Genomic DNA, 23,736 nt, shown 5'->3' on the forward strand with positions numbered 1-23,736 from the left:
TATACATACCTGTCCGGCTGCAGTACTAGTGATATTATATTGATTTCATCTCATTATCATCCAGTCTATATTAGCAGCAGACACAGTACGGTAGTCCACGGCTGTAGCTACCTCTATGTCGGCACTCGGCAGTCCATCCATAATTGTATACCACCTCCCCGTGGTTTTTTTTTTCTTTCTTCTTTGTACATACTACTATAGTATAGTAGCTTACTGTAGCAGTCTGCGGTGCTGCTGAGCTGACAGTGTCCAGCAGGTCCGTCATCAGTCATTACATAATAAATATACATACCTGTCCGGCTGCAGTACTAGTGATATTATATTGATTTCATCTCATTATCATCCAGTCTATATTAGCAGCAGACACAGTACGGTAGTCCACGGCTGTAGCTACCTCTGTGTCGGCACTCGGCAGTCCATCCATAATTGTATACCACCTACCCGTGGTTTTTTTTTTCTTTCTTCTTTGTACATACTACTATAGTATAGTAGCTTACTGTAGCAGTCTGCGGTGCTGCTGAGCTGACAGTGTCCAGCAGGTCCGTCATCAGTCATTACATAATAAATATACATACCTGTCCGGCTGCAGTACTAGTGATATTATATTGATTTCATCTCATTATCATCCAGTCTATATTAGCAGCAGACACAGTACGGTAGTCCACGGCTGTAGCTACCTCTGTGTCGGCACTCGGCAGTCCATCCATAAGTATACTAGTATCCATCCATCTCCATTGTTTACCTGAGGTGCCTTTTAGTTGTGCCTATTAAAATATGGAGAACAAAAATGTTGAGGTTCCAAAATTAGGGAAAGATCAAGATCCACTTCCACCTCATGCTGAAGCTGCTGCCACTAGTCATGGCCGAGACGATGAAATGCCAGCAACGTCGTCTGCCAAGGCCGATGCCCAATGTCATAGTACAGAGCATGTAAAATCCAAAACACCAAATATCAGTAAAAAAAGGACTCCAAAACCTAAAATAAAATTGTCGGAGGAGAAGCATAAACTTGCCAATATGCCATTTACCACACGGAGTGGCAAGGAACGGCTGAGGCCCTGGCCTATGTTCATGGCTAGTGGTTCAGCTTCACATGAGGATGGAAGCACTCAGCCTCTCGCTAGAAAAATGAAAAGACTCAAGCTGGCAAAAGCAGTAGGACCGCAAAGAACTGTGCGTTCTTCGAAATCCCAAATCCACAAGGAGAGTCCGACTCCAATTGTGTCGGTTGCGATGCCTGACCTTCCCAACACTGGACGTGAAGAGCATGCGCCTTCCACCATTTGCACGCCCCCTGCAAGTGCTGGAAGGAGCACCCGCAGTCCAGTTCCTGATAGTCAGATTGAAGATGTCAGTGTTGAAGTACACCAGGATGAGGAGGATATGGGTGTTGCTGGCGCTGGGGAGGAAATTGACCAGGAGGATTCTGATGGTGAGGTGGTTTGTTTAAGTCAGGCACCCGGGGAGACACCTCTTGTCCGTGGGAGGAATAGGGCCATTGACATGCCTGGTCAAAATACCAAAAAAATCAGCTCTTCGGTGTGGAAGTATTTCACCAGAAATGCGGACAACATTTGTCAAGCCGTGTGTTGCCTTTGTCAAGCTGTAATAAGTAGGGGTAAGGACGTTAACCACCTCGGAACATCCTCCCTTATACGTCACCTGCAGCGCATTCATAATAAGTCAGTGACAAGTTCAAAAACTTTGGGTGACAGCGGAAGCAGTCCACTGACCAGTAAATCCCTTCCTCTTGTAACCAAGCTCACGCAAACCACCCCACCAACTCCCTCAGTGTCAATTTCCTCCTTCCCCAGGAATGCCAATAGTCCTGCAGGCCATGTCACTGGCAATTCTGACGATTCCTCTCCTGCCTGGGATTCCTCCGATGCATCCTTGCGTGTAACGCCTACTGCTGCTGGCGCTGCTGTTGTTGCTGCTGGGAGTCGATGGTCATCCCAGAGGGGAAGTCGTAAGCCCACTTGTACTACTTCCAGTAAGCAATTGACTGTCCAACAGTCCTTTGCGAGGAAGATGAAATATCACAGCAGTAATCCTGCTGCAAAGCGGATAACTGAGGCCTTGACAACTATGTTGGTGTTAGACGTGCGTCCGGTATCCGCCGTTAGTTCACAGGGAACTAGACAATTTCTTGAGGTAGTGTGCCCCCGTTACCAAATGCCATCTAGGTTCCTCTTCTCTAGGCAGGCGATACCGATAATGTACACGGACGTCAGAAAAAGACTCACCAGTGTCCTAAAAAATGCAGTTGTACCCAATGTCCACTTAACCACGGACATGTGGACAAGTGGAGCAGGGCAGGGTCAGGACTATATGACTGTGACAGCCCACTGGGTAGATGTATGGACTCCCGCCGCAAGAACAGCAGCGGCGGCACCAGTAGCAGCATCTCGCAAACGCCAACTCTTTCCTAGGCAGGCTACGCTTTGTATCACCGCTTTCCAGAATATGCACACAGCTGAAAACCTCTTACGGCAACTGAGGAAGATCATCGCGGAATGGCTTACCAAAATTGGACTCTCCTGTGGATTTCTGGCATCGGACAACGCCAGCAATATTGTGTGTGCATTAAATATGGGCAAATTCCAGCACGTCCCATGTTTTGCACATACCTTGAATTTGGTGGTGCAGAATTTTTTAAAAAACGACAGGGGCGTGCAAGAGATGCTGTCGGTGGCCAGAAGAATTGCGGGACACTTTCGGCGTACAGGCACCACGTACAGAAGACTGGAGCACCACCAAAAACAACTGAACCTGCCCTGCCATCATCTGAAGCAAGAAGTGGTAACGAGGTGGAATTCAACCCTCTATATGCTTCAGAGGTTGGAGGAGCAGCAAAAGGCCATTCAAGCCTATACAATTGAGCACGATATAGGAGGTGGAATGCACCTGTCTCAAGCGCAGTGGAGAATGATTTCAACATTGTGCAAGGTTCTGATGCCCTTTGAACTTGCCACACGTGAAGTCAGTTCAGACACTGCCAGCCTGAGTCAGGTCATTCCCCTCATCAGGCTTTTGCAGAAGAAGCTGGAGACATTGAAGGAGGAGCTAACACGGAGCGATTCCGCTAGGTATGTGGGACTTGTGGATGGAGCCCTTAATTCGCTTAACAAGGATTCACGGGTGGTCAATCTGTTGAAATCAGAGCACTACATTTTGGCCACCGTGCTCGATCCTAGATTTAAAGCCTACCTTGGATCTCTCTTTCCGGCAGACACAAGTCTGCTGGGGTTCAAAGACCTGCTGGTGAGAAAATTGTCAAGTCAAGCGGAACGCGACCTGTCAACATCTCCTCCTTCACATTCTCCCGCAACTGGGGGTGCGAGGAAAAGGCTCAGAATTCCGAGCCCACCCGCTGGCGGTGATGCAGGGCAGTCTGGAGCGACTGCTGATGCTGACATCTGGTCCGGACTGAAGGACCTGACAACGATTACGGACATGTCGTCTACTGTCACTGCATATGATTCTCTCACCATTGAAAGAATGGTGGAGGATTATATGAGTGACCGCATCCAAGTAGGCACGTCACACAGTCCGTACTTATACTGGCAGGAAAAAGAGGCAATTTGGAGGCCCTTGCACAAACTGGCTTTATTCTACCTAAGTTGCCCTCCCACAAGTGTGTACTCCGAAAGAGTGTTTAGTGCCGCCGCTCACCTTGTCAGCAATCGGCGTACGAGGTTACATCCAGAAAATGTGGAGAAGATGATGTTCATTAAAATGAATTATAATCAATTCCTCCGTGGAGACATTGACCAGCAGCAATTGCCTCCACAAAGTACACAGGGAGCTGAGATGGTGGATTCCAGTGGGGACGAATTGATAATCTGTGAGGAGGGGGATGTAGACGGTGATATATCGGAGGATGATGATGAGGTGGAGATCGTGCCTCTGTAGAGCCAGTTTGTGCAAGGAGCGATTAATTGCTTCTTTTTTGGGGGGGGTCCAAACCAACCCGTCATTTCAGTCACAGTCGTGTGGCAGACCCTGTCACTGAAATGATGGGTTGGTTAAAGTGTGCATGTCCTGTTTATACAACATAAGGGTGGGTGGGAGGGCCCAAGGACAATTCCATCTTGCACCTCTTTTTTCTTTAATTTTTCTTAATTTAATTAATTAATTAATTTTTCTTAATTTAATTTTTTGCGTCATGTGCTGTTTGGGGAGGGTTTTTTGGAAGGGCCATCCTGCGTGCCACTGCAGTGCCACTCCTAGATGGGCCCGGTGTTTGTGTCGGCCACTAGGGTCGCTTATCTTACTCACACAGCTACCTCATTGCGCCTCTTTTTTTCTTTGCGTCATGTGCTGTTTGGGGAGGGTTTTTTGGAAGGGACATCCTGCGTGACACTGCAGTGCCACTCCTAGATGGGCCCGGTGTTTGTGTCGGCCACTAGGGTCGCTTATCTTACTCACACAGCTACCTCATTGCGCCTCTTTTTTTCTTTGCGTCATGTGCTGTTTGGGGAGGGTTTTTTGGAAGGGACATCCTGCGTGACACTGCAGTGCCACTCCTAGATGGGCCCGGTGTTTGTGTCGGCCACTAGGGTCGCTTATCTTACTCACACAGCTACCTCATTGCGCCTCTTTTTTTCTTTGCGTCATGTGCTGTTTGGGGAGGGTTTTTTGGAAGGGACATCCTGCGTGACACTGCAGTGCCACTCCTAGATGGGCCCGGTGTTTGTGTCGGCCACTAGGGTCGCTTAGCTTACTCACACAGCTACCTCATTGCGCCTCTTTTTTTCTTTGCGTCATGTGCTGTTTGGGGAGGGTTTTTTGGAAGGGACATCCTGCGTGACACTGCAGTGCCACTCCTAGATGGGCCCGGTGTTTGTGTCGGCCACTAGGGTCGCTTATCTTACTCACACAGCTACCTCATTGCGCCTCTTTTTTTCTTTGCGTCATGTGCTGTTTGGGGAGGGTTTTTTGGAAGGGCCATCCTGCGTGCCACTGCAGTGCCACTCCTAGATGGGCCGGTGTTTGTGTCGGCCACTAGGGTCGCTTATCTTACTCACACAGCTACCTCATTGCGCCTCTTTTTTTCTTTGCGTCATGTGCTGTTTGGGGAGGGTTTTTTGGAAGGGACATCCTGCGTGACACTGCAGTGCCACTCCTAGATGGGCCAGGTGTTTGTGTCGGCCACTAGGGTCGCTTAGCTTACTCACACAGCTACCTCATTGCGCCTCTTTTTTTCTTTGCGTCATGTGCTGTTTTGGGAGGGTTTTTTGGAAGGGACATCCTGCGTGACACTGCAGTGCCACTCCTAGATGGGCCAGGTGTTTGTGTCGGCCACTAGGGTCGCTTAGCTTACTCACACAGCTACCTCATTGCGCCTCTTTTTTTCTTTGCGTCATGTGCTGTTTGGGGAGGGTTTTTTGGAAGGGACATCCTGCGTGACACTGCAGTGCCACTCCTAGATGGGTCAGGTGTTTGTGTCGGCCACTAGGGTCGCTTAGCTTACTCACACAGCTACCTCATTGCGCCTCTTTTTTTCTTTGCGTCATGTGCTGTTTGGGGAGGGTTTTTTGGAAGGGACATCCTGCGTGACACTGCAGTGCCACTCCTAGATGGGCCAGGTGTTTGTGTCGGCCACTAGGGTCGCTTAGCTTAGTCATCCAGCGACCTCGGTGCAAATTTTAGGACTAAAAATAATATTGTGAGGTGTGAGGTATTCAGAATAGACTGAAAATGAGTGTAAATTATGGTTTTTGAGGTTAATAATACTTTGGGATCAAAATGACCCCCAAATTCTATGATTTAAGCTGTTTTTTAGTGTTTTTTGAAAAAAACACCCGAATCCAAAACACACCCGAATCCGACAAAAAAAAATCGGTGAGGTTTTGCCAAAACGCGGTCGAACCCAAAACACGGCCGCGGAACCGAACCCAAAACCAAAACACAAAACCCGAAAAATTTCCGGTGCACATCTCTACTACTAGTACTACTTCTACTACTGCTGCTACTACTACAGCAAATGCTGCCACTACTGCTACAACTGCTGCTACTACAGCTAATGCTGTTACTACTACTATAACTGCTGTTGCTACTATTACTGCTACCAGCACTGTAACTACGTGTGTGCCAAGTGGGCTTGGCACACAGCGCAGTTGCCCTGAGGGCGCAACGGCCAGCGGCATGTAATGAGTCAAATTGACTCATTACATGCCGCCTCTGTGTGCGCCGTGCGCGGCTGGAGGGAGAAGAGATCAGCGCCGGGTTCAAGGAGGAGGAGGGAGGGGGAGCAGGGAGCCGCAGCAGCGCTATTTGATTGGTAGTAAGCGCCGCTGCAGCATCCCCCTCTCCTTCTGTATTGGCTGCCCGGCGCTGCTATGGATGCTGGGATGCGGCTCCTTCATCCCAGCATCCATAGCAGCGCCGGGCAGCCAATACAGAAGGAGAGGGGGATGCTGCAGCGGCGCTTACTACCAATCAAATAGCGCTGCGGCTCCCTGCTCCCCCTCCCTCCTCCTCCTTCTTATCTCACTGCCTGCACCAAGAGGGAGATGCCAGCACGAGGAGCCTGTCAGCGGGGAGAAGGTAAGTATATCCCTCTCTCTCTTTCTTTCTCTCTCTCTTTCTCTCTTTCTCTCTCTCTCTCTCTCTCTCTCTCTCAGGGGGACACTGTCTGCCGTAATGTGTAAAAAGGGGTCCTGGCTGCCGCAATGTATAAAAAGGGGGTCTGGCTGCCGCAATGTGTAAAAAGGGGGGGGGGTCCTGGCTGCCGCAATGTGTAAAATAAGGTCCTGGCTGCCGCAATGTGTAAAAAGGGGGCCTGGCTGCCGCAATGTGTAAAGAGGGGGCCTGGCTGCCGCAATGTGTAAAAAGGGGTCCTGGCTGCCGCAATGTGTAAAAAGGGGGACTGGCTGCCGTAATGTGTAAAAAGGGGGACTGGCTGCCGTAATGTGTAAAAAGGGGGCCTGGCTGCCGCAATGTGTAAAAAGGGGGCCTGGCTGCCGCAATGTGTAAAAAGGGGGCCTGGCTGCCGCAATGTGTAAAGAGGGGGCCTGGCTGCCGCAATGTGTAAAAAGGGGTCCTGGCTGCCGCAATGTGTAGAAAAGGGTCCTGGCTGCCGCAATGTGTAAAAAGGGGGCCTGGCTGCCGCAATGTGTAAAAAGGGGTCCTGGCTGCCGCAATGTGTAAAAAGGGGGACTGGCTGCCGTAATGTGTAAAAAGGGGGACGCTGTCTGCTGTATGGAATAAAAGGGGCTCTACCTGGTGTAGTGGCGCTACTGTGCAGCGTAATTTGAATAATGTAGACTACTGTGCACCGTAGTATGAATTGCTATTATTTTGTGGCCACGCCCCTTCACTGTGAAGCCACGCCCCTATAAATTTTTTGCGCGCCTACGCACGCACTGCCCCTATCTTACATGGGGGGGGGGGGGCGCCACTGTCGTTTCTTGCACACAGCGCTAAAATGCCTAGTTACGGCACTGACTGCTACTACTGATGCTACTTCTATTGCTGCTACTACTGTACTACTACTACTTCTGCTACTGTTGTTACTAATAACAATAATTAGAAAAATGCATTTACCACACATGGTATCAGATCTCCAGTCACTTGGCTTCCCTCCAGCATGGGCACACTGTCGGGAGTACTCAGCTAGAGTGTCACATAAGCAGGAGATATCAGATAAAGAGCTGCAGCTGCACAGATCAAACATACAGGCCTCTATGTATGGACTCTGGGGGAGACGCGGCTCGCAGTCACTGAACGCCGAGCTGGAGAGCATATGTACACATGTTTCCAATCTGTGGGGTAAATATATATCAAGTCTTTAGAAAATACTTATGTAATCTAATGGTACTTACAGTTCCCCTTTTACCTCAAGAAATGTTTAAGACATAAAATTCATGGGCTATTGGATGTCCTAAAGTCATACTTGCCTACATTTGAAAAAGCTTTTCTGGGAGATTGTGAAAGTAACACCTATCAGCACGGTCATGTACTTCTACATCTGAGAGGCGTGTCATGAAAATGACTTACATCCAAATGTAAATGAGCCCCAAAGTCAGTAATATCTACTTGTTGAAGAAAATACACTGAGATTTTTCAGGATTTGTTTGTGTATTGTGTTTTACAAGAGGTTCCATATACTGTAAGTGGCCATGAGAAACCTTATTTAAAATGCAAGTAGCCATAGGGATCATTGTGCCTTATAAACAATGCAGGGAAGTGGCACTGATGATCCCATTTGAATGTATATATCTCTGATTTCTTTTTCCCCAACAATGTAACAGCTACATAATGGGGGGTAAGGTGCAATCAGGGAGATTGCTGGATTTTTCAGGGAGTCGGGGAGATTGCTGCTATTTCAGGGAGTCTCCTGCAGAATGCGGGAGGGTAGGCAACTTTGCCTAAAGTACTGTAGACAAATCCATTACATAAAAAGGGCTGTATTTGTATTTACTGTAGGTGTAGTGTCAAACACAAATTCTGGTGGAGTATGCAGGTGTATATGGGAGATGCAAGGTGACTTTAAGAAAGTTTTTACCTACAGTACAATTCTAAATACGGTAAGATTGGGTGAAGAGGTCCCAACACAGAGAAAATTATGTTTACCACAATATTCCATTAGAACAGTAGGTGGAGTACTGGAAATCTGTATCTTAAAAATGACTTGGAGGAGTAACAAGAATAGTGTGTCATTCGAATCTTACCAGATCACTGCAGTTCTTAGGGGCAGGTGGTACAAGATCCTCACATTGTTCGGTGGGCCCATCAAACTTTTGCAGATTTCCGTATTGCACGGGAGTCAGCTGGATACCTGAAGAGAGAGGACAGATATGTTACGGATGTGCTATCCCTGTATCTATAGTAGAGAGGAGCGGGTTCGGTTCCTCGGAAACCGAACCCCCCCGAACTTCACCCATTTTACACGGGTCCGAGGCATACTCGGATTCTCCCGTATGGCTCGGTTAACCCGAGCGCGCCCGAACGTCATCATCCCGCTGTCGGATTCTCGCGAGATTCGGATTCTATATAAGGAGCCGCGCGTCGCCGCCATTTTTCACTCGTGCATTGGAAATGATAGTGAGAGGACGTGGCTGGCGTCCTCTCACTTTGTTTCAGGGGGCTGCATATCTTTATTCTGGGGACCAGCAGTATTATAGGAGGAGTACAGTGCAGAGTTTTGCTGACCAGTGACCACCAGTATTATACGTTGTCTGCCTGAAAAACGCTCCATATCTGTGCTCAGTGTGCTGCATATATCTGTGCTCACACTGCTTTATTGTGGGGACTGGGGACCAGCAGTATATATAGGAGGAGTACAGTGCAGAGTTTTGCTGACCAGTGACCACCAGTATTATACGTTGTCTGCCTGAAAAACGCTCCATATCTGTGCTCAGTGTGCTGCATATATCTGTGCTCACACTGCTTTATTGTGGGGACTGGGGACCAGCAGTATTATATAGGAGGAGAACAGTGCAGAGTTTTGCTGACCAGTGACCATCAGTATACGTTGTCTGCCTGAAAAACGCTCCATATCTGTGCTCAGTGTGCTGCATATATCTGTGCTCACACTGCTTTATTGTGGGGACTGGGGACCAGCAGTATTATATAGGAGGAGTACAGTGCAGAGTTTTGCTGATCAGTGACCACCAGTATACACTCAGTGATCCTGGCTAACACTACCTAGGCTATATACATCACTATCAGGTACTAATTACTATAATACAGCCACCTATTGTGTCTCTATAAGAGTCCTGTACAGCAGTCACTCTCACCTGGTGATATCTCTCTATACACTCAGTAATCCTGGCTCACACTACCTAGGCTATATACATCACTATCAGGTAATTACTATAATACAGCCACCTATTTTGTCTCTATAAGAGCCCTGTACAGCAGTCACTCTCACCTGGTGATATCTCTATACACTCAGTGATCCTGTCTCACACTACCTAGGCTATATACATCACTATCAGGTAATTACTATAATACAGCCGCCTATTGTGTCTCTATAAGAGTCCTGTACAGCAGTCACTCTCACCTGGTGATATCTTATACGTTCTCTGCCTCAAAAACGCTCCATATCTGTGCTCAGTGTGCTGCATATATCTGTGCTCACACTGCTTTATTGTGGGGACTGGGGAGCAGCAGTATTATATAGGAGGAGTACAGTGCAGAGTTTTGCTGATCAGTGACCACCAGTATTATACGTTCTATGCCTGAAAAACGCTCCTTATCTGTGCTGCATTGTAGTATATAGTAGGAGGACAGTGCAGAATTTTGCTGACCACCAGTATAACTATATATATAGCAGTACGGTATAGTAGTCCACTGCTCTACCTCTGTGTCGTCAAGTATACTATCCATCCATACCTGTGGTGCATTTCAGTTGTGCGCAGTATATAGTAGGAGGGGACAGTGCAGAATGTTGCTGTGACCACCAGTATATATATAGCAGTACGGTACAGTAGTCCATTGCTCTACCTCTGTGTCGTCAAGTATACTACAAAAGTTCAGTAAAATGACCCAAAAATCAAAATTAAAAGCGTCCGATGAGAAGCGTAAACTTGCCAATATGCCATTTACGACACGGAGTGGCAAGGAACGGCTGAGGCCCTGGCCTATGTTCACGGCTAGTGGTTCAGATTCACATGAGGATGGAAGCACTCATCCTCTCGCTAGAAAACTGCAGTGCCACTCCTAGATGGGCCAGGTGTTTGTGTCGGCCACTTGGGTCGCTTAGCTTAGTCACACAGCTACCTCATTGCACCTCTTTTTTTCTTTGCATCATGTTCTGTTTGGGGACTATTTTTTAAATCTGCATCCTGTCTGACACTGCAGTGCCACTCCTAGATGGGCCCAGTGTTTGTGTCGGCCACTTGGGTCGCTTAGCTTAGTCATCCAGCGACCTCGGTGCAAATTTTAGGACTAAAAATAATATTGTGAGGTGTGAGGTGTTCAGAATAGACTGAAAATGAGCGGAAATTATGGTTATTGAGGTTAATAATACTATGGGATCAAAATGACCCCCAAATTCTATGATTTAAGCTGTTTTTGAGGGGTTTTTGTAAAAAAACACCCAAATCCAAAACACACCCGAATCCGACAAAAAATTTTCAGGGAGGCTTTGCCAAAACACGTCCGAATCCAAAACACGGCTGCGGAACCGAATCCAAAACCAAAACCCAAAACCCGAAAAATGTCCGGTGCACATCACTAATCTACAGTGTAACCTAAAATGTCTGACCATTAGCAAGTCTTACCTCAGAATTTTATTACTGTTATTGTTATATAACTTAACAATGCGGCCTGCAATCTGAAGTACCAAATACATAGTGGTAGTTTCGATTCAGGCATTTCTACTAAGAGTATCGTAGAAGTAATTGTCTAAAAGACTGCAGAATCCTTCACTGTCCAGTTGCCAAAATCAGTCAGCAGGCACAGAGCAGTGTCTGTGCCTAATAACCTACTGACACACTCGTACCTCCATAAATTGGAGATTTTATTTATTGTACACATGCTCTTTCCACTTACCATTAACATTAAATTCATCTTTACTCAGCCCGTTCATATTCCCGCACAAACCACATGTCTTGTTCATGTATTTTGGGGAAAGTTTAAGCTGGAAAAAGCAGTTAATGAGACATTAAGTCACATAAAACAATACTGTCACTAAAAGATGATGAATAGACTGAAAATATTTGTCCTACTGTATCAGCATTTAGAGGAGCTTGTTATAGCTTTTTCCTCTCTAAATATATAATAATAACTTTATGTGAGCCGCTTATTAACCAAGGGGCTAATTCAGACCTGATCGCTGCTGTGCGTTTTCGCACAGCGACCAATCAGGTCTGAACTGCGCATGCATATGCAGCGCAATGTGCATGTGCGACGGTCCGCAGCAACAGGGAGCGCCGGGCAGCAACAGGATGGTGCAACAAATCCGATCGCACCGGCAATTGCAAGAAGATTGACAGGAAGAGGGAGTTTGTGGGTGAAAACTGACCATTTATAAGGAGTGTCTGGAAAAACGCAGGAGGGACCCGGCGTTTTGTGGGAGCTCCGTCCCCGATCATCGCAGCATCAAAGGGGGATATTTACTAAGCAGTGATAAGAGCGGAGAAGTGAGCCAGTGGAGAAGTGGCCCCACCAACCAATCAGCAGCTTAGTATCATTTTATAGTATGCAAATTATAGATGTTACTTCAGTGCTGATTGGTTGCCATGGGCAACTTCTCCACTGTCTCACTTCTCTGCTCTTATCACTGCTTAGTAAATGTCCCCCTAAGTCCTGGGCAATGCAGAGACTGCACAAACTGCTGTTTGTGCAGCTCTCCTGAACATGCGCTCGCACACCTGCACAGCAAATTCCCCCTCCCCCTGTAGTCGGCGACTACCTAATTGCAGGGATGTAAAAAATGCACCCTAGCGATCAGGTCTGAATTACCCCCCAAGTTAGTATTATGGGAGCTAGAGCAGACAGAAGACCAATTGGCTGACAATTCAGCATATAAAGATTGCATAGTATAGCTGGAATAGAGTTCATACAGTATGTTAGTCATAGACAAGAGTAGTCATATACCGTAAGTGCATTATCTCCATCCCATAGAAGAACCAGTCCAAGCTTAGCTGACACCTTCACATTGATACTGCTGTATTGTATTTGAACTCCAAACTGGCTGTATGGAAGGGAGACCCTGAGAAAGATATTTTTTTGGTTTAACTCAGGCATTCCCAACCTCGGTCCTCAAGGCACACAAACAGTGCAGGTATTAGTGATATCAAGGCTTCAGCACAGATAGGGGGTAATTCCAAGTTGATCGCAGCAAGATTTTTTTTAGCAGGTGGGCAAAACCAGGTGCACTGCAGGGGGGGCAGATATAACATGTGCAGAGAGAGTTAGATTTGGGTGGGTTATTTTATTTCTGTGCAGGGTAAATACTAGAGATGAGCGCCTGAAATTTTTCGGGTTTTGTGTTTTGGTTTTGGGTTCGGTTCCGCGGCCGTGTTTTGGGTTCGACCGCGTTTTGGCAAAACCTCACCGAATTTTTTTTGTCGGATTCGGGTGTGTTTTGGATTCGGGTGTTTTTTTCAAAAAACCCTAAAAAACAGCTTAAATCATAGAATTTGGGGGTCATTTTGATCCCATATTATTATTAACCTCAAAAACCATAATTTCCACTCATTTTCAGTCTATTCTGAATACCTCACACCTCACAATATTATTTTTAGTCCTAAAATTTGCACCGAGGTCGCTGGATGACTAAGCTAAGCGACCCTAGTGGCCGACACAAACACCTGGCCCATCTAGGAGTGGCACTGCAGTGTCACGCAGGATGTCCCTTCCAAAAAACCCTCCCCAAACAGCACATGACGCAAAGAAAAAAAGAGGCGCAATGAGGTAGCTGTGTGAGTAAGATTAGCGACCCTAGTGGCCGACACAAACACCGGGCCCATTTAGGAGTGGCACTGCAGTGTCACGCAGGATGTCCCTTCCAAAAAACCCTCCCCAAACAGCACATGACGCAAAGAAAAAAAGAGGCGCAATGAGGTAGCTGTGTGAGTAAGATTAGCGACCCTAGTGGCCGACACAAACACCGGGCCCATCTAGGAGTGGCACTGCAGTGTCACGCAGGATGGCCCTTCCAAAAAACACTCCCCAAACAGCACATGACGCAAAGAAAAAAAGAGGCGCAATGAGGTAGCTGACTGTGTGAGTAAGATAAGCGACCCTAGTGGCCGACACAAACACCGGGCCCATTTAGGAGTGGCACTGCAGTGTCACGCAGGATGTCCCTTCCAAAAAACCCTCCCCAAACAGCACATGACGCAAAGAAAAAAAGAGGCGCAATGAGGTAGCTGTGTGAGTAAGATTAGCGACCCTAGTGGCCGACACAAACACCGGGCCCATTTAGGAGTGGCACTGCAGTGTCACGCAGGATGTCCCTTCCAAAAAACCCTCCCCAAACAGCACATGACGCAAAGAAAAAAAGAGGCGCAATGAGGTAGCTGTGTGAGTAAGATTAGCGACCCTAGTGGCCGACACAAACACCGGGCCCATCTAGGAGTGGCACTGCAGTGTCACGCAGGATGGCCCTTCCAAAAAACACTCCCCAAACAGCACATGACGCAAAGAAAAAAAGAGGCGCAATGAGGTAGCTGACTGTGTGAGTAAGATAAGCGACCCTAGTGGCCGACACAAACACCGGGCCCATTTAGGAGTGGCACTGCAGTGTCACGCAGGATGTCCCTTCCAAAAAACCCTCCCCAAACAGCACATGACGCAAAGAAAAAAAGAGGCGCAATGAGGTAGCTGTGTGAGTAAGATTAGCGACCCTAGTGGCCGACACAAACACCGGGCCCATTTAGGAGTGGCACTGCAGTGTCACGCAGGATGTCCCTTCCAAAAAACCCTCCCCAAACAGCACATGACGCAAAGAAAAAAAGAGGCGCAATGAGGTAGCTGACTGTGTGAGTAAGATAAGCGACCCTAGTGGCCGACACAAACACCGGGCCCATTTAGGAGTGGCACTGCAGTGTCACGCAGGATGTCCCTTCCAAAAAACCCTCCCCAAACAGCACATGACTCAAAGAAAAATAAAAGAAAAAAGAGGTGCAAGATGGAATTGTCCTTGGGCCCTCCCACCCACCCTTATGTTGTATAAACAAAACAGGACATGCACACTTTAACCAACCCATCATTTCAGTGACAGGGTCTGCCACACGACTGTGACTGATATGACGGGTTGGTTTGGACCCCCCCCAAAAAAGAAGCAATTAATCTCTCCTTGCACAAACTGGCTCTACAGAGGCAAGATGTCCACCTCATCATCATCCTCCGATATATCACCGTGTACATCCCCCTCCTCACAGATTATCAATTCGTCCCCACTGGAATCCACCATCTCAGCTCCCTGTGTACTTTGTGGAGGCAATTGCTGCTGGTCAATGTCTCCGCGGAGGAATTGATTATAATTCATTTTAATGAACATCATCTTCTCCACATTTTCTGGATGTAACCTCGTACGCCGATTGCTGACAAGGTGAGCGGCGGCACTAAACACTCTTTCGGAGTACACACTTGTGGGAGGGCAACTTAGGTAGAATAAAGCCAGTTTGTGCAAGGGCCTCCAAATTGCCTCTTTTTCCTGCCAGTATAAGTACGGACTGTGTGACGTGCCTACTTGGATGCGGTCACTCATATAATCCTCCACCATTCTTTCAATGTTGAGAGAATCATATGCAGTGACAGTAGACGACATGTCCGTAATCGTTGTCAGGTCCTTCAGTCCGGACCAGATGTCAGCATCAGCAGTCGCTCCAGACTGCCCTGCATCACCGCCAGCGGGTGGGCTCGGAATTCTGAGCCTTTTCCTCGCACCCCCAGTTGCGGGAGAATGTGAAGGAGGAGATGTTGACAGGTCGCGTTCCGCTTGACTTGACAATTTTCTCACCAGCAGGTCTTTCAACCCCAGCAGACTTGTGTCTGCCGGAAAGAGAGATCCAAGGTAGGTTTTAAATCTAGGATCGAGCACGGTGGCCAAAATGTAGTGCTCTGATTTCAACAGATTGACCACCCGTGAATCCTTGTTAAGCGAATTAAGGGCTCCATCCACAAGTCCCACATGCCTAGCGGAATCGCTCCGTGTTAGCTCCTCCTTCAATGTCTCCAGCTTCTTCTGCAAAAGCCTGATGAGGGGAATGACCTGACTCAGGCTGGCAGTGTCTGAACTGACTTCACGTGTGGCAAGTTCAAAGGGCATCAGAACCTTGCACAACGTTGAAATCATTCTCCACTGCACTTGAGACAGGTGCATTCCACCTCCTATATCGTGCTCAATTGTATAGGCTTGAACGGCCTTTTGCTGCTCCTCCAACCTCTGAAGCATATAGAGGGTTGAATTCCACCTCGTTACCACTTCTTGCTTCAGATGATGGCAGGGCAGGTTCAGTAGTTTTTGGTGGTGCTCCAGTCTTCTGTACGTGGTGCCTGTACGCCGAAAGTGTCCCGCAATTCTTCTGGCCACCGACAGCATCTCTTGCACGCCCCTGTCGTTTTTTAAAAAATTCTGCACCACCAAATTCAAGGTATGTGCAAAACATGGGACGTGCTGGAATTTGCCCATATTTAATGCACACACAATATTGCTGGCGTTGTCCGATGCCACAAATCCACAGGAGAGTCCAATTGGGGTAAGCCATTCTGCGATGATCTTCCTCAGTTGCCGTAAGAGGTTTTCAGCTGTGTGCGTATTCTGGAAAGCGGTGATACAAAGCGTAGCCTGCCTAGGAAAGAGTTGGCGTTTGCGAGATGCTGCTACTGGTGCCGCCGCTGCTGTTCTTGCGGCGGGAGTCCATACATCTACCCAGTGGGCTGTCACAGTCATATAGTCCTGACCCTGCCCTGCTCCACTTGTCCACATGTCCGTGGTTAAGTGGACATTGGGTACAACTGCATTTTTTAGGACACTGGTGAGTCTTTTTCTGACGTCCGTGTACATTCTCGGTATCGCCTGCCTACAGAAGTGGAACCTAGATGGTATTTGGTAACGGGGGCACACTGCCTCAATAAATTGTCTAGTTCCCTGTGAACTAACGGCGGATACCGGACGCACGTCTAACACCAACATAGTTGTCAAGGACTCAGTTATCCGCTTTGCAACAGGATGACTGCTGTGATATTTCATCTTCCTCGCAAAGGACTGTTGGACAGTCAATTGCTTACTGGAAGTAGTAAAAGTGGGCTTACGACTTCCCCTCTGGGATGACCATCGACTCCCAGCAGCAACAACAGCAGCAGCGCCAGCAGCAGTAGGCGTTACACGCAAGGATGCATCGGAGGAATCCCAGGCAGGAGAGGACTCGTCAGAATTGCCAGTGACATGGCCTGCAGGACTATTGGCATTCCTGGGGAAGGAGGAAATTGACACTGAGGGAGTTGGTGGGGTGGTTTGCGTGAGCTTGGTTACAAGAGGAAGGGATTTACTGGTCAGTGGACTGCTTCCGCTGTCGGCCCAAGTTTTTGAACTTGTCACTGACTTATTATGAATGCGCTGCAGGTGACGTATAAGGGAGGATGTTCCGAGGTGGTTAACGTCCTTACCCCTACTTATTACAGCTTGACAAAGGGAACACACGGCTTGACACCTGTTGTCCGCATTTCTGGTGAAATACTTCCACACCGAAGAGCTGATTTTTTTGGTATTTTCACCAGGCATGTCAACGGCCCTATTCCTCCCACGGACAACAGGTGTCTCCCCGGGTGCCTGACTTAAACAAACCACCTCACCATCAGAATCCTCCTGGTCAATTTCCTCCCCAGCGCCAGCAACACCCATATCCTCCTCATCCTGGTGTACTTCAACACTGACATCTTCAATCTGACTATCAGGAACTGGACTGCGGGTGCTCCTTCCAGCACTTGCAGGGGGCGTGCAAATGGTGGAAGGCGCATGCTCTTCACGTCCAGTGTTGGGAAGGTCAGGCATCGCAACCGACACAATTTGGGATTTCGAAGAATGCACAGTTCTTTGCGGTGCTACTGCTTTTGCCAGCTTGAGTCTTTTCATTTTTCTAGCGAGAGGCTGAGTGCCTCCATCCTCATGTGAAGCTGAACCACTAGCCATGAACATAGGCCAGGGCCTCAGCCGTTCCTTGCCACTCCGTGTGGTAAATGGCATATTGGCAAGTTTACGCTTCTCCTCCGACAATTTTATTTTAGGTTTTGGAGTCCTTTTTTTACTGATATTTGGTGTTTTGGATTTGACATGCTCTGTACTATGACATTGGGCATCGGCCTTGGCAGACGACGTTGCTGGCATTTCATCGTCTCGGCCATGACTAGTGGCAGCAGCTTCAGCACGAGGTGGAAGTGGATCTTGATCTTTCCCTAAGTTTGGAACCTCAACATTTTTGTTCTCCATATTTTAATAGGCACAACTAAAAGGCACCTCAGGTAAACAATGGAGATGGATGGATACTAGTATACAATTATGGATGGACTGCTGAGTGCCGACACAGAGGTAGCTACAGCCGTGGACTACCGTACTGTACTGTGTCTGCTGCTAATATAGACTGGTTGATAAAGAGATGTAGTAGTAGTATGTATGTATAAAGAAGAAAGAAAAAAAAACCACGGGGAGGTGGTATACAATTATGGACGGACTGCCCAGTGCCGACACAGAGGTAGCTACAGCCGTGGACTACCGTACTGTACTGTGTCTGCTGCTAATATAGACTGGTTGATAAAGAGATGTAGTAGTAGTAGTATGTATGTATAAAGAAGAAAGAAAAAAAAAACCACGGGTAGGTGGTACACAATTATGGACGGACTGCCGAGTGCCGACACAGAGGTAGCTACAGCCGTGGACTACCGTACTGTACTGTGTCTGCTGCTAATATAGACTGGTTGATAAAGAGATGTAGTAGTAGTATGTATGTATAAAGAAGAAAGAAAAAAAAACCACGGGTAGGTGGTATACAATTATGGACGGACTGCCGAGTGCCGACACAGAGGTAGCTACAGCCGTGAACTACCGTACTGTGTCTGCTGCGACTGGATGATAAATAATGATATAAAAAATATATATATATCACTACTGCAGCCGGACAGGTATATATTATATAATGACGGACCTGCTGGACACTGTCTGTCAGCAGAATGAGTTTTTTATAGAATAATAAAAAAAACACCACACAAGTGAAGTCACACGACGAGTGTTTAACTTTTTCAGGCAATCACAATATAGTATACTATACTACTAACTATACTGGTGGTCAGTGTGGTCAGGTCACTGGTCAGTCACACTGGCAGTGGCACTCCTGCAGCAAAAGTGTGCACTGTTTAATTTTAATAATAATATGTACTCCTGGCTCCTGCTATAACCTATAACTGGCACTGCAGTGCTCCCCAGTCTCCCCCACAATTATAAGATGTGTGAGCTGAGCACAGTCAGATACGAGTGTTTAACTTTTTCAGGCAATCACAATATAGTATACTATACTACTAACTATACTGGTGGTCAGTGTGGTCAGGTCACTGGTCAGTCACACTGGCAGTGGCACTCCTGCAGCAAAAGTGTGCACTGTTTAATTTTAATAATAATATGTACTCCTGGCTCCTGCTATAACCTTTAACTGGCACTGCAGTGCTCCCCAGTCTCCCCCACAATTATAAGATGTGTGAGCTGAGCACAGTCAGATATATACATAGATGATGCAGCACACTGGGCTGAGCAGTGCACACAGATATGGTATGTGTGTGACTGAGTCACTGTGTATCGTTTTTTTCAGGCAGAGAACGGATATATTAAATAAAACTGCACTGTCTGGTGGTCACTGTGGTCAGTCACTAGTAAACTCTGCACTCAGTCTCTACACAGTTCTACAGTACTCCTAATCTCCAGTAAATCAGGTCAATCTCTCTCTCTCTCTCTTCTAATCTAAATGGAGAGGACGCCAGCCACGTCCTCTCCCTATCAATCTCAATGCACGTGTGAAAATGGCGGCGACGCGCGGCTCCTTATATAGAATCCGAGTCTCGCGATAGAATCCGAGCCTCGCGAGAATCCGACAGCGTCATGATGACGTTCGGGCGCGCTCGGGTTAACCGAGCAAGGTGGGAAGATCCGAGTCGCTCGGACCCGTGAAAAAAAACATGAAGTTCGTGCGGGTTCGGATTCAGAGAAACCGAACCCGCTCATCTCTAGTAAATACTGGCTGCTTTATTTTTACACTGCAAATTAGATTGCAGATTGAACACACCACACCCAAATCTAACTCTCTCTGCACATGTTAAATCTGCCTCCCCTGCAGTGCACATGGGAGGTCATTCCGAGTCGTTTGCTCGGAAAATTTCTTCGCATCGCAGCGTTTTTCCGCTTAGTGCGCATGCGCAATGTCCGCACTGCGACTGCGCCAAGTAAATTTGCTATGAAGTTTGGATTTTTACTCACGGCTTTTTCTTCGCTCAGGCGATCGTAGTGTGATTGACAGGAAATGGGTGTTACTGGGCGGAAACAGGCCGTTTTATGGGCGTGTGGGAAAAAACGCTACCGTTTCCGGAAAAAACGCAGGAGTGGCCGGAGAAACGGAGGAGTGTCTGGGCGAACGCTGGGTGTGTTTGTGACGTCAAACCAGGAACGACAAGCACTGAACTGATCGCAGATGCCGAGTAAGTCTGAAGCTACTCAGAAACTGCTACGAGGTGTGTAATCGCAATATTGCGAATACGTCGTTCGCAATTTTAAGATGCTAAGATTCACTCCCAGTAGGCGGCGGCTTAGCGTGAGCAACTCTGCTAAAATCGCCTTGCGAGCGAACAACTCGGAATGACCTCCATGGTTTTGCCCAATTGCTAAAAAAATTCCTGCTACGATCAATTTGGAATTACCCCCATAGTTAAAGCAAAATAACTGAGGTACTAATTAATTCACCTGTGCTTAAGCATGAATATAAAAACCCTGGACTGTTAGTTTGCCTTGAGTACTGAGGTTGGGAATGCCTGGTTTAACTATTACAGATCTGGATTTTTATTTCATCATCTTTTAAATGTATAATTCCTCTATGTTATACGATTCCTCTAGGTCATACTCACTTCTTGCTTCCCACCATGATTATGTCTTTCTCCATCATCTCTATGACCAGACCCTCAATCTTTATCACAACATGGGATATGACTGTCTTTTTTGTGCCAACAGAGCGCCGTATTTGGATGTTAAAATCTTCTACTGTGTTTTTACAATTGGAAGAGAATAGGTAGTTCCAGGTTCCAGGAAACTGATAGAAGTCTCCATCGAAAGTCTTATGGTGGGAATTTCCCCATGTGCTGCAGACTTGATCATTGTGTGCGGGCCGGGGTTCATTGCTGTAGGGACACATTATAAAATAATAATAAAAATAATTAATTATAATTTTTTGTTTGCTTTAAAACCTTAACAATCTGAGATCATACATTGGCTAAGGGCCTACAGCCCAGATCAATTGTTAATTAATTCATATTAATTACATTTTGAACAAATAAGCTGGGCTTTATCTTCATTTACTGCTTCGCTCATTCCTAATAATAAATTAATAATTAGAAAAAAAAGCCTTTAAGGCCCTTACAATTTCATTAATCAGTATACTCAATAAGAATGAATAAGCAAAATGTCATATATCATAGAACACTCTTAGGTTGTTATTCCCTACCATGGATATTACTGGATAGGAGCAGTGGGAGATGCAGAAGAGTTCTAGACATCTGGATTAATAATACTTACAGTATATAAGGAGAGTCAAGACTCACATACTGTATACATAATAATACATAATAGCATTTGATACTAATCTTTGTTTTTTTAATTAATGCTGACTAATTCATGAATCTAAACACTATATAACGAAAAATATTTATTTATTTCTTAACAGTTTCTTCTATATCGCTGCAAATTCCTATGCGCTTTACAACTGGACACAATTAGAAGACAAAACTGGGTAAAAACAAACATAGAGTCATAGAGGTAGGAGCAGCGCCGGCCTTAGGCATAGGCAAACTAGGCAAATGCCTAGGGCATTTGGTATGCTTAGGGGCACCAGCAGCTTCTGCTGATTAAAATGATATGCAGCATGCCTATATTGTGTGTGTGACTGCGGCTGTATCTACATACGAAATGCTATATTGCAGTGTATTCCTGGAAATCACTGTAATGTAGCATTTCGTATGCAGATACAGCCACAGTTGCACACAGAATATAGGCATGCTGCATATCATTTTAATCAGCAGAAGCTGCTTGTGCATCCTAGCCATATAGTAATGCTAATAAGATGCATTTTCATAAACAAAAGGCGCCCGACGTTAGCAGAGCTGCCAGCTGACTCATGCCAGGCATCTGCTGCAGAACTAGCGGCGGTGCTAGGGGGCACCAGCCAAAATCTTGCCTAGGGCATCATATTGGTTAACGCCGGCTCTGGGTAGGAGGGCCCTGCTCGCAAGCTTACAATCTATGGGGATATAGGCATTGATACACAAGGATAGGTGCTATCTATTGCATAGTTGTCCACCATATTGCAAAGGTTCTTGGTGGGCTGCATGATATCACATCACAGCAGTGATGAACCAGGGTCAGGAGTAAGGGAGAGTGAAGAATTAAATATGTGTGGAATATGTGAGGACTGTACTGTGGGGATATAATTGGATAGGAAAGCTATGAAGGAAATGTGAGCGGTTCTGGAATTTGATCAGCTTGTCTGAATAGGTGAGTTTTCAGGGAATGCTTGAAGGTTTGAAAACTAGAGGAGAGTTCTTAATGTATGTGGTAGGGCATTCCACAAAGTGGGTGCAGCCCGAAGAAAGTCCTGTAATCATGCATGGGAACAAGTAATGAGTGTGGATAAGAGACGTAGGTCTTGTGAAGATCAAAGGTAGCCAATGGAGGGACTGACATAGTGGGTCTGCAGACGATGAACGTCTAGCGAGGAAGATTAGCCTTGCAGCTGCATTTAGAATGGATTGTCATGGTGAGATATTCAAAGATGCTTTAGATTAAAATGAACCATAAAAATGTATTTGTACAGTAGAAACCTTTTTGTATCTATCATTTACATGTAGTTATAGTTGGGCATTTAATTACAAGTGTGCCACAATCAACACAATCTTTAACACATTGCAACCAACCAGATCCTAGCTTTTAAGTTTCTGGTGAAGAAAATGAAAGCAGAGATCTGAAAGGGTGCGGTAAGTTGCAGGGTTTTGGTATATAAATGTTTTCAGTTAAATACACCAAGTCTATTTGCATAAACAGAAAAGAGAATATAATATAAATATAAAGAGACAAGATCATTTATTGGTTAATGTTGATATGTCAAAAGTTTGCTTTAATCCAGTGGTTCCCAAACTTTCTTGACTCACGGCACCCTAGAGAATCAGCATTTTTTCATGGTACCTCTAGGATAAAAGTTTTTCCATTGATAAACTGGTGTAAAAAAATTAAAAAAAGTAAATTGTGCCTACCTGTCATCCTTAGGGTCAGTTATGTGGTGGCATACAGTTACACTTCTGATTGTCCACATGTTTTATGGTTGGCACTGATTTTGCCTATCACTTTGACCATAAATAATTTGATATGATCCTGGACCACCAACCCTATGCTATATCGAGAGTACGGTCCCCAAAGACATCCTCTCTGGGCTGATGTAATGACCAATAAGCATTAAATCATGAAAACATATGGAAAATCTGTACCAAAGTATATTTCTCCTAATGGTTAACCAAATTGGTTCAAAAGCAAAAAGAAAAAGTAGACGGAAACAAAATATTTCAGATAATCATTGTACACAGTACATAATGAAGAAAAACAACAAAGTGAATATATCAAACATGATCATGTACACTTAAAACCTAACTTCTGGCAAGTGAAACCCTTATAATTAAGATAGATAAAGTGTCTGCTGATCAAACTTACCTCGAGTTGGTATTTCAAGGGAATAGGTAAGTGCTAAAGTGGATAGGATCCAGAAGCCCGGACCCATAGTCCCCATAGTGCTCTGTGACTGGGGACAGAGCTAGCTGAGGAAAGTGTGTTGGTCAGTTGTATGAATCCAGCCTTATATAGGGCAGTTAACCTCACTGTCCCAGTGGGAGCGGTCAAAGGGTCTTAATTCTGATCCGCATAATTAAAAGATAGGAAAAACGTAAAATCCTAAATTTTAGAATTGATCTGAACAGTTATTATGTGGGATTACACTGATCCCTTACTGTATCTTCTGTCTTTCCTACATCACATCTACT

At 46.2% G+C, this 23,736-nt stretch overlaps 1 protein-coding gene across 1 annotated transcript in view; it reads right to left on the bottom strand.

Moving 5' to 3' along the window:
• LOC134968653 (mucin-5AC-like) overlaps positions 1 to 23,486 on the bottom strand; it is a 104,264-nt gene extending 80,778 nt beyond the window's left edge. The window contains 7 exon segments of the mRNA XM_063944177.1: positions 7,552 to 7,767; positions 8,678 to 8,785; positions 11,506 to 11,593; positions 12,553 to 12,667; positions 20,566 to 20,835; positions 23,001 to 23,136; positions 23,411 to 23,486. Coding sequence (XP_063800247.1) covers positions 7,552 to 7,767; positions 8,678 to 8,785; positions 11,506 to 11,593; positions 12,553 to 12,667; positions 20,566 to 20,835; positions 23,001 to 23,136; positions 23,411 to 23,486 — 1,009 coding nt within the window.
• Between the last annotated feature and the right edge of the window lie 250 nt (positions 23,487 to 23,736).

This window comes from Pseudophryne corroboree, chromosome 11, assembly GCF_028390025.1.
Source record: "Pseudophryne corroboree isolate aPseCor3 chromosome 11, aPseCor3.hap2, whole genome shotgun sequence".
Lineage (NCBI taxonomy): Eukaryota > Metazoa > Chordata > Amphibia > Anura > Myobatrachidae > Pseudophryne > Pseudophryne corroboree.